The sequence below is a fragment of the Vombatus ursinus genome, unplaced genomic scaffold (genome assembly GCF_900497805.2).
Source record: "Vombatus ursinus unplaced genomic scaffold, bare-nosed wombat genome assembly UNPS02011572.1, whole genome shotgun sequence".
Taxonomy (NCBI): Eukaryota; Metazoa; Chordata; class Mammalia; order Diprotodontia; family Vombatidae; genus Vombatus; species Vombatus ursinus.
Genome location: NW_020951350.1, coordinates 2,782,204 through 2,793,983, shown reverse-complemented (window position 1 = coordinate 2,793,983; position 11,780 = coordinate 2,782,204). Strand labels below are relative to the sequence as shown.

The 11,780-nt window shown below is 41.1% G+C and overlaps 1 protein-coding gene across 3 annotated transcripts in view; it reads left to right on the top strand.

Annotated features, from left to right (window-relative positions):
- The first annotated feature begins 34 nt into the window (after positions 1-34).
- Positions 35-11,780, top strand: part of CDC25C (cell division cycle 25C) — a 33,333-nt gene continuing 21,587 nt past the window's right edge. The window contains exons 1-8 of one of the 3 annotated variants that reach the window (XM_027856537.1): positions 35-119; positions 3,191-3,389; positions 5,455-5,549; positions 6,679-6,724; positions 8,250-8,283; positions 8,415-8,504; positions 10,957-11,055; positions 11,584-11,730. In XM_027856537.1, coding sequence (XP_027712338.1) covers positions 3,229-3,389; positions 5,455-5,549; positions 6,679-6,724; positions 8,250-8,283; positions 8,415-8,504; positions 10,957-11,055; positions 11,584-11,730 — 672 coding nt within the window. In that variant the 5' untranslated portion in view covers positions 35-119; positions 3,191-3,228. Of the gene's footprint in view, positions 160-915; positions 936-3,190; positions 3,390-5,454; positions 5,550-6,678; positions 6,725-8,249; positions 8,284-8,414; positions 8,505-10,956; positions 11,056-11,583; positions 11,731-11,780 lie in introns of those variants that run through there. The other 2 variants (XM_027856538.1, XM_027856539.1) reach the window with 2 other exon arrangements.

The window sequence follows — 11,780 nt, the reverse complement described above, 5'->3', positions numbered from 1 at the left end:
CTCCCTTCCAAGGAAGGTCTGGGAACCTGCGCACCCCAATACACACCTCTCTCTCCTCAATCCCAGAGGTTCCAAAAGCAGATTCTCCATTTCATGGCATCACTTCGCAGAGCACAAAGGTGAGAAGTCCGTGCATTAGATAAGAAGGCGAAAAAGAAGGTAGGAAAAAAAAAAACCCAACAACCCAGAACCCCTCACCTGCACTCACTGTATTTTTCCCAGGTACCATTCAAAAGAAGTAAGCCGGTGAGGGCGGAGAAGGGCGGTGCGGGATGGGGCGGAAGGCGTGTGGAGATTTAAATCTCCCGGGGTGGAAGGCGTGAGAAGGGCGAGGTCCAGGCGGACGCGATGAATGGCCAAAGCACGAACCAATCATATATCCGATTTCCCCGGAAGGCGGAGTTTAGCTCTGGTTTCGCCGCAACCTGGTAGCCAATCCGCAGCCGACTCGCGCTGGCTCGGAAGACGCGCCCAATCCCGAGTCCCGCCAGTCTCTTTTGAGTTTGGGCCCTGCCTAGCTGCAGGTGACGCCACAGCGAGCGGGTCGACGGACTAGATTAGAAGATTGGCTGAGACGCGCGCGGTTGAGGGGGAAGGGAAATTGTCTGGAAGGCGCACGGCGATTGGTCAGGAGGCGTCTGGGGGCGGGGCTTCGAGTAGGCGCTCGGGGATTGGCTGGGAGGTGCGCGCGCAGATCTCGGAGCGGGCGGAAGATTTGAACTCTCTAGGTGTGGCGAGCTGTTGGGGAGACCAGGGGCTGACGTAGCGCTCTCGGTACTGCTCCAGCGGCCCCGGAGAGTCGGGGAGTCGGGGCGCGGATCCTACACACGCTCCTGTCTTGCTTCCTCCCGCCGGAATTGTTCTTTTTGCATCCGGCACAATTCCCCCCCCCCCCCACCCCCCCCCCCCCCCCCCCCCCCCCCCGGGGAAAGCAGGTATGTTTGCCCGGGCTCGATCCTAGCTTTAGAACCGAAAGGGATCTCGCAGATCCCCTGATCCATCCCATCGTTTTACGGGGGGAAGACCTCGGCGCCCTCATCTGTAAAATGGGAACTAAACGTGCTTACCTCCCTCGCAGAATAGGATTAAATGGTATTATGTAAAGCCCTATCTAAGTGTGAGCTGCTATTGTCAATATCTAGTTCAGTCCTCTCATATTTTGACTTTAATCATTGGTTTATGCATCATCATCTCCATTTACGAATATATCACCTCTCTCCCCCGGGAGCCATTCCCATAACAAACCCGCATATCTAGGTTCCTGATAATATATACATGAATTCTGCATATATTTTGATAAAATGTGCGGCATTCTGAGCCTTTGTTCCCTCAGCCTGTACAAGGAAGAGGAGTTGCATTTTCTTTTGTTCCCTTAAGTTTATATTGTTATAGACATTGTGGGTATATTGTTTTCTTAGTACTGTTTGTTTCGTTCTACCTCGGTTCACACACATCTCATGCTTCTCTGAATTCTTCCTAATTCATTGTTTCTTATGGTGCAATAATAATATGTTCATGTACTTCTTTGTTTAGCCAGGCCTCCATCAGTCCTGTCCTCTCATTTTGCAGAGTAGGAAACCTCAATCTATTAAATGAGGATCACATTTCTATCTCATAGATGTTGTTAGGGTTAAATGCATGTAAATAAATACACGTGCCTAACGTCCTAAATTACTAACTGAAGTGAACTAAGAAAGAGGGAAAGGGATTTTCCCAATGACGAAGTTGGTGGCTTTGTAGGCCAGGAGCAGCTTACCTTAGAGAGCTAAACAATAAGAGAATATAGCATATCAGCAAAGCAGGTATAGAAGAATAAATGCCAACTGTTAAACTTTTTATTATGAAATTTTGATAAACTTGTGCAGACAACCTTCTTTCTGATGGATGTTACTTCATACCATCCATTTTTCTTCCAACTTTAAAAATATGTAGCTGTGTTTTGACATTACAGTGTGTAATCATTATGTATTTGTTCTACTTCACCTATAGAAAGTGAAGGTAGAAACTTAAGAGGTAGGGCAGGGAGGGGACTGGTAGAATGCAGTTGAACAAAATTAATGTATCAGTCAAGCCTGATAGCATATGTATTCGATATTCTTCCGCCCACAACCCCCCCCCCCCCCCCCCCCCCGTTTTGGTATGAGCTGCACCTGTTTTAGGTAAGCTGAGCTAATTTTCCATTAAGGAGGTGAGGAAACCATTCTGGGGATTATCATTAGTTTGACTTTTTTGCCACCTGAGGCCCAGCCAATGGGGAGTTGGTGTGGAAGATTTTTAGTAGAATTCCTATTCTTCAGTGCCTATGTTTTCCTTTTTGTGGAAGATTGTGGGGTGGATTACTATCTTTTTTTAAATATTAGGAACTATATCCTTTTTAACTTTGCTATTAATCATTTTTCTTGTATTTGATGATTGGATATCATCTTCTGACTCCAAGTCTGAATCACTGGGCTGGCCCAGAACATCAGCCTCTTCTAAGAAGGGAGAGAGGTGTGTTTTTTCTCATCTCTTTGCCAAACTTGATTATTATAATGACACAATCTTCTGTTTACCAACGTATTTGTTTTTACAGAGGGGGAGTCTAAGGCTCAGTGAAGGGACGTGACTTGTGCCCAAGATCATAAGTATAGTAAATAGCAGTTCCTTTGATTTCAAATTTTTTAATACTGTACTACGCCGAGTCCTCACACAATATTCAGAGTGGTTTTTAGGGGGTGACCCTTGAGAGCAGAAAGATTTGTCCCTTTGGGCAGCAGAGAATTTGCTTTTGTTCTAGGCTCTGTTCCTAGTCACTCTCATTCTGTATCAATTTAGTTTACAGAGTATACTTTCTTCACAAGACCCTTGTGGAGTAAGGTAGGCATTATTATTTTCATTTTACCAATGTAGAAACTGAAGTTCAGAGAAAGGAATGGACTTGAGTAGGTCCTACAAGTAGAAAGTGGCAGGATCTCTGACTGAAACTCAGGTCTTCAGACATCAAATCCAGTGCTCTTTCCACTCTGGTAGCATGTTGCTCATTCCTTTTGGCAACTGGGGACTACTGACTTTTCCTTTTGTTTCCACTGTTGATCTTAGTGATTGCTGTCTTCTTGGTGGATAATTTGAGTGAAGAGAATATGTGGGAGAAGAGGGTTATGGCTTGTGATATGAATATCCATTTGAGATATATTTTCTCTTTGATTTTCAGGGACTCATTTTTTCCCAGGATAAGATTCTTTTGAGGCCATGTCTGGGACTCCCTTCAGATCCTGCTTCAGGTCTAACTGCAGAGAGAAGCTGAACTTGCTTCTAGAGAAAGATGCTTCCTTTTCCTTTTGCTCAGAACTTCCCAAGACCCCATCTAGCAAGTTCCTTGTTGATTCTGGAAACCTCAGTTCTTTAACAGGGTACATCTACTTTTTTACTACTGCCCTTTACTATTTCTTATATTTGTTCGCTGATCCAGATAGCTCATATTTGGAGTGACTCATTCTTGACTCCTGTCCCTCATCCCCTGTATTCCATCAGGTCCAAGTTTTGTTGATTCTACCTGTGCAGCAACTCTTTCATTTGCTCCTTTCTCTCCATCCAAACCATCTCAATTCTAGTTCAGAACCTCATTGCCTCTGGCCCGGACTGTTGGAATATTCGAATCAACAAATATTTAGTAAGTTCCTGTAATGCCATGCAATGTATTAATCAATAGAGATGCAATGAAAAGCAAAAACTGTTTGTACTATCAAGGAGCTCACAGTCTAATGGGGAAGAAAATATGCAAACAACTATGTACAAACAAGATATATACAATTGTAAATTGTTGATAATTTCAGAGAGAAGCCGAGAGGCAGAGATGAAGAGGGAGAGTATCTCAAACAAGAGAAACAGCAAATAAAAATGCATGAAGTAGGGACGTGGAGTGTCACGTGGGAGGAATAGCAAGACCAGTACTGATGGGTTGTAGAGTATGTGGAGGGGGGGGGGGGTAAGGTGTAAGAAGACTGAAAAGGTTAAAAAGGATTTATAAGCCAAACAGGCAGTTTTTATATTTGATCCTGGAGGTTATAAGGAACCATTACAGCTTATTGCATAGGGAGATGACATGGTCAGACCTGCACCTTAGACACTTTGATAGTGGAGTGGAAGATGGACTGGGAGGGGGAGAGATTCTCAACCAGGAAGACCAATCAAAAGACTGTTTCAGTAGTTTAGGTGTGAGGTAATGAAGGCCATGAAAGGGAGGAGAGAGAGAGGTTGAAAGCTATCTGGGATGGACAGATCAAGTGTAATAATACCCTAATTCCTTCTTCTGGTCTCTCTTCTCTCCATTCTGTTCTCCTCATGTCTGCCAAATTGGCATTTCTAACATGTAGATCTGATCTTGTTATTTCCGTTCTCAAGAATCTCCAACCCTATATCCTCCAAGATAAAATGTAAAATCCTCAGCTTAGTAGTTAATGTTTTACACATCTTGGAATTACTTTTACAAACATTTTATTTACTTATCCATGTATGTATTCTATCACCTTGATAAGAATATAAGCTCTTTGAGAGTAGGAACTCCCACCCCACCTTTTATTCCTTTGTATCTTCGATGTCTGACCCGGTACCCTGCACATAGCAGAGACTTAATGTTTGCTGAGTTGAATTGAATTGAATCCTGGTGCACCATGATGTTGAGGGGAGTGTTTAGCAATCAGTAAGAGGTGCTATTAGAATAATGAAGAGATGAGAGTTTTTCTTAGTCTTGTCATTCAATTCAGTTTTTCCGTTCTTAGGTAGTTCTATGAAATTTGGAAAGCCGATAATATGATCTGATTTTGGACTATGAGAATTTTTTGTTATTTTATGTTTCAAATAAGCTTTCTTTAGTCGATCTTTTCCTCTACTCCCTCCTCATTGAGCAAACTGAAAACAAACAAAACCCTCAATATGTATCTACATAATTCAACAAAATAAGTTCCCATATTTTCCATGTCCAAAAATGTATGTCTCTTTCTCTCTGCATTTTAAGTTCATCGCTTCTCTGTCAGGAGGTAAGTGCCATTTTCATCTTCATTGCACTGATCAGAGATCTAATATCATTCAAAATTTTCCCCTATAATGTTATCAGCATGTAAGTTATTCTTCTAGTTCTGCTCGCTTTGCTCTGCATTTGTTCGTAAAAGTCTTTGCAGTTCCCTCTGATGTTGTCTCTTTCCTCATTTCTTATGGCATACTAATATTCCATTATAGTCACATACAATAATTTGTTTAGCCATTCCCCACCAGAGGGACAGTCCCTTAGTGTCCAGTGTTTGTCTATAAATATTTTTGTGTAAATAGATCCTCTTTCTTTGATCTTACCAAAACCTGGTTTGGACTAGGGACTTTGGAGTGTTATAAAATAAGACATTGACACAGGCCTTGCCTTTGAGAAGGTTCCATTCTAACAAGGATTTTGATGCTGTTGTTTTTTTTTTTAAATGACTGCAGAGCAACCCCAAAGCGTTGCCTTGACTTGTCGAATAGTAGCATTGAAGAGACAGCTGCCATCCAGCTTGCCACATCGCCAGACCTTGATGAAACTGGTAGGAGGAAACGAGGCAAAAAGGCTTCTATGGGAAGGATAGCTTATTTATATCTAAGGAGAGAAGAGCAGAAGTAAGATGGGAAAAGTTGGTAAAGGAACTTGAAGAAAAAATTAGAAATTTTATCTGAGGGGAATTAGGGAGACCCCTTGAAATATTTTGACATGCTCAAAACAGTATCTAAGAAAGGACTATAATAACAGTTAATACTTGTGGCACTAATTCAAGGGAGAGAATCCAGTTTTTCTTGATTGGTTGACAGTAGAAGGCCAGTGACCCAGGTGAGATTTGATTTAGTGCTCTAGTCTAGTTTCTAAAGAACTGAGGAGATCAATAGCACAGAGACCCTTTTTTAAAACCAAAACCTGATGTTTGTAGAAGGTCTCTGTCCTCTAGAGTGAAGATTATTTTCTTCAGCATTCATCCCAACATTTGATCTACTTTCAGATTTCCTGAATTCTATAGCTTCCTTCCTTCCTGTGGAAAACATCCTGAGGTGTTTATGAGGTTTTTTTCTTTTGATAACACACTTAGAAATTTCCAAGTTTACCATGGAATACCTAGTTGGGGGAAGAAGTGTGTTAGATGAAATTTGGTAGTGATGAAAATTGATCATTTATTAAACTTTCGTCAAAAGGCTACGATGTGCCAGGCACCATACTAGGTGCTAGAAATACTGATATAAAAGGGATACTCCCTATTGTTAAGGAGCTCACATTTTGTGATGTGGGTAGTGCTGTATTTAAAGGGAATGGGGAACTCGGTCTTTAAAAATAATGGGTATGCTGAAGAGGTGGGGGAGACCTGTATACACAGAACCTAGCAATAGTGATCATTTTGTTGTTTTGAATTAGGCAGCCTCTAAACAATTACAGGCTACTTATACTTGGCTGACTCCTAATTTGGTCCCCATTCAAGAGGGTGAATTATCAGTGATACAGATTAACGATTGGAGTAGCTCATGGGGAAAGAAAGGAGGAACTGGAGTTTGAGTTAGGAGGAGAACTAGCATGTTGTGATATGCCATTGACATCTTTGTGGTGCACTAATGTATCTCAGTACTATAGTTTGAAAACACTGAGCAGAAGATTTTGCCAACCTGTCATTGACTCTTTTTGTCTGGTTACAGGTAACTTGGCTTCCTTAGGACCTCAAGAAGTACACCTAGCTGAAATGTAAGTTACTAGTCCTGGGACTTATTAAATACCTCCACTCTGAAGCTTTTTTTTTTTTAATCACACCCAGTTATCTATGGGACAGCTTGGATTTTATCTTTTTCAGGCATTTTGTAAAATAAAGAAATTTTTACTGTAGGTTGTAGATGGTCTTTATGGCCTGAATGCTTTTCTCTTTTCAAGTTTTTCCGTTCCTGAAACAGGACATAATTAAATATTAATGTCACAGGAAAGAAGTAAAATGAAAATGCATATATAACATATATGCAATGTGGAAGAGACTGCAGATCTTTTTATTCATAGATACAAATAGCCATTAGAGTCATAATATCTTTGAATATGAAAGACAGTGTTATACTTGTATTCGCAGATGGATTATCTGGTGTAAAATTTAATAGCAAATCAGTTTCCTTCCCCTTGGTACCTGGCACATTCCATGTGACCTCCCATTATTATTTAGTGTGGATGTACTCAACAAATGCAAAGTAATTACAGTGGAAAGAGCAGAGGAAGTTGAATTCAGAAGGATCTGGGTTGAGAACTTGTCTCTACTATTTACAGTCTATGTGACCTAGAACAATTTGCTTAACTTGTCTGGACCTTATTTTTCTCAGTTGTAAAATTAGGAGGTTGGACCAAATTATTTCTGAGGTCTTTTGCCTCCCCTGGGCCTATGAGCCTTTACATTTCACTTGGCTGCTCCTCCAATGGGCAGTGGACAAAGGGACTGATATGTTTGAATCCCTTCAGAGCTTGCCGCTTAATTATTTAGGTGAATTGTATACTATTTTTCACTACACTGGATTTTTATTAGCACATATGAAAATCTTGATTTTTTTTCTCATTTGTTTTACATGTCCAACCCATGTAGTATAGACAAGTCTGGCTTAAAATATGAAGAATTCAGGCAAAGGCAAATTATAAGATTGGAATAGATGGCAACAGTAAAGAGACAGGAAAGAAAATATATGAAAATTTAAAAGTAGCCTAATGCTGTTTGCATAAGATGAGTACATAAGAGGTAGCATGACAGTGGTAGAAAGCTGGCCTTGGTCAGGAAAACCTACATTCAGGTTCTGCCCCCAACATAGAATGCATGTGTGGCCTTGAACAAGTCACTTAACCTATCCCTACTCCAGACAACTCTTGAAGACTGTAAATTGGTGAGCAACTTGTTACCTGAATTGGTAAAGGAAGTTTCCTCACTGAGTATTTCATATACCAAAGAAATGCAGGTCCAGTTTTTAAAAAAAAAAAAAAAAAGATGATTCAAACTGATTCATCATTGAGACATATCTATGCATATAGTTTTGCAAATGAAATGATGAGAGGAAAGAGTACTTGAGAATAGTCTTACCCTTCAGATATCACATATAATACTACCATGTCAGGTAATGACCAAGGAAATGGCTAGCTCAGGTCCAGAGTACCTAGGATAGAAGGAAAAGGAAGCATTTTGGAATTTCCCAAATGATAAGAGGAGATTGGTGTGGGGGTTCACTGCTGTCTAATGTGTTCTTTGCAGGGATCATCCACAGCATATTAGGAAATGCATCCCTGTGAGTACTGGCTTTTTATGAGGTTTGTTTCTCATAGGAGATGGGGGTCGGGCATTCTAACCAGATTGCAGCTCTAGGATGCTGCGTGTGGATCAGCATCCCTAGAAAGCTGCGCTTTGGATCTCTTGCAGGCACAGATGCTGTGTAGCACTCCCAGTGCTCTTGGTTTCTTCTGCCAAAAGACAAGTACAACAGGTAGCTACTCTTCAGACAAAGAAAATGTAAGTGTTCAGTGCAGGGTAGGAACTCAACCAGTTTGCTCACAAACTGGGTGGTTTGGGTGTTTTGCTGGGTCCCCTTTTTCCAAGCATTTTGGAGAAGGAGAGGTCAACTAATCACTTTTGACATTTTTTATTTTATTAATTTATTTTTAGTTTTCAGCATTCACTTCCATAAGCTTTTGAGTTTTAAATTTTCTCCCCCTCTTTCCCTACCTCCCTTCCCAAGACTGTGTGCAATCTGATATAGGCTCTTTATCTATATCTAACATATATTCCTATTAAACATATTTTCACATTAGTTATGTTGTAAAGAAGAATTAGAACCAATAAGGGGCAGCTTGGTGGCACAGTGGATAGAGCACCGGCCCTGAAGTCAGGAGGACCTGAGTTCAAATCCGGCCTCAGACCAAACACTTGACACTTACTAGCTGTGTGACCTTGGGCAAGTCACTTAACCCCAATTGCCTAAAACAAAACAAAAAAAAATTAGAACCAATAGGAGGAATCACAAGAAAGAATAAACAAAACAGAAGAGAAGAGAAAAAAAAGCAAATAGCATGCTTCGATCTGCATTCAAACTCCATAGTTCTTTCTCTGGATGTGGACTGCATTTTCCACCATGAGACTTTTGGAGATGTCCTAGATCCTTGCATTGCTGAGAAGAGCTAAGTCTGTCAAAGTTAGTCATCTAACAATGTGGCTGTTATTGTGTACAGTGTTCTCCTGGTTCTGCTCACTTGACTCAGCATCAGTCCATACAAGCCTTTCCAGGTTTTTCTGAAGTCTGCTCATAATTTCTTATAGCACAACAGTATTCCATTACATTCATATACTACAACTTGTTCAGCCATTCCCCAATTGATGGGCATCCCCTCAATTTCCAATTCTTTGCCACCACAAAAAGAGCTGCTATAAATATTTTTGTACATTCGGGTCCTTTTCCCATTTTTATGATCTCTTTGGGATACAGCTCTAGAAGTGCTATTGCTGGGTCAAAGGCTATGCACATTTTTATAGCCTTTTGGGCATAGTTTCAAATTGCTCTCCGAAACACTAATCACTTTCCTGTGGGTGGAAATACCCATTAGTATCTGTGTGAACATGGTTCTGCCTAAGTCGATGATTGGAGCAGCATCTGGCAAGTGTACTATCCCTGTTCCCTATATTGGTTGGAGATGAACACTAGCAAATGGAAGGCACCTTTGTTTGCTGCTAATCTTTTCTACTTCCAGCTAAGGAAATATAAGGGATTCTTCCTGTGTCCTACCTCTGATACATACTGTCTGTGTGACTCTGGGCAAGTCAGTTAACTACAGTGCTTGAGGCAATTCTTGAATATGGTGCAACACAATAAGCATTTCTTATGCACTTGCCAGACACTGTGCTAAGCTCTGGATACTATAAGAAAAAGAAAGGTAGTCCGGGCCCTCAAGGAGCTTACAGCTGAACAAGGGAAGGCAGCTTATAAAAGAAAGCTGAAAGGGGATGGGGATGGAGGAGGAGGAGAAAGAGGAGGTACCTGGTATGGGGTCATGATGATGGTGGAGTCGAATCCAAGGAGAGCAGCTGATGGGAAATGAAGAGTTGACTGTGCTTCTAAGCACTCTTTAAATGGACTTGTATTGATAGAGGGGGTTCATCTGTGAATTCCTTTTATTAATGAAATAACAGGGCTAGTCCCTACCCCTGTCTTTTCTTTAGTTTTTAAATTTACACTTGAAGCCTCTCCCTCTGCACATTGGTGCAGCCAGAACCTCATGTTCATTCAGTTGTTTAGAGTGTACTCTAACACTCTACAGTGTTACACACTGTACTGGAGGGTGAGAAATTGGTGAGCCTATACAGAAAAGCAGGTTAACAGCAGTTTATAGTCCCAGACACTGCTTGGTGTGGCTTTTTATGCAGGTTTGACTTTTTTACTTCAAACTTGTTCTGATGAAGGTGTGTCTTCTCTACCAGGACCCCAAGCACAAATCTTTACTATTTCCACAGCTATATTAACACTAAGCTAGTTGTTTGCTCCTCAGAATGTCTTAACTAGCACCTCTTTCATCCGTTTCCCTGGACCTCCTTACCCAAGGCAGTGTTTTTGACCTCAAACTTTTTCATCTTTTTGTTTTCTTATAGCTCCTTTTTGCTGCCTCTTTTCAGCAGATTATTTCACTCTCTCCTTTTTCCTACCAGCCACCCTTCCTTTCTGTAGCCATATTTAGCCTATGAGGATATCATTCTGTCATGATAAAATTAGCATGCACAATGTACTCACATCCCGTAGTATCATATAATTTTTGTCTAAAGAATAAAAAGATCTGTTTAAAATGTTTGTATCCTGTGGAAGATGGGGAGGAAGAATTTCTTCCATCATAGAGTCAAATGAGAAGCAGGTGTCGAGCCTGCCAACACCTCTTTTTCACTCTCCCTCACTCAACACCAGCTCTTCTTTTTTGTGCAGGAGAGCAGCTTTCTGGAACACCCTACACGGCCAACACTCGGATCCTTTAGACTTGGAGAAAGATCAAAAAGACCCCTCTTGTCTCCTCTTCTTCGAGTGGTAAGTGTCAGCCTTCTGAGCCCTATGATCATCTGCAAAGGAGTGTACCTTCTGGAAGATCTGAGCTTATTACACATTTAGTTATTCAAAACTGGACTGGCGAGAGGTGGCGGAGGCAAAGCTGATAGAGCAAACAGGTTAGACAAAGCAGATCATTATTGAAACAAATGCCATCTGCTTGAATCATGTCTCAAAATCAGTAAGGACCCAAAATAATAGAGGACCGTCTTAGACCTTTCAGCCTTAATTTAAAGGTGACATACAATGCCTCATAGAGGGGGAAATGATCTTGATTGTGATTTGATTTTATTTTTAAACTGATTTTCTCCTGAGGGATAGATTAAGTTACTGATTTATTATTATTCTCTCACATTTCTTTTGGATCAGAATTCAAACTTTGTGTTCTAGTTCCAGCCCAGTGGAGAAGTGGCCACATGTATTTTAGGTGGCTAGTAGAGTTTTCTGGTTTCAGATTTTAGGTCTGTGGCTGGGCCAGTTGGTTTCTTACACTATCATTTTTCTTGACAGGACAATGGAAACTCTGTAGAAGGGGAAATGAATGATCTGGGAAGCCCCATTACCAGGATTCTACTACATCAGGATGGGCAGGAAGGCTGTGCTGGGGAGACTTCACTTGAGTTAATGGAGGTTTTCCTGGAAGAGCAAGAAGCCAAGGTAAAGACTCTCTTTAAAGTACGATGAAACGAAGGCTAGAGAACCTGGGT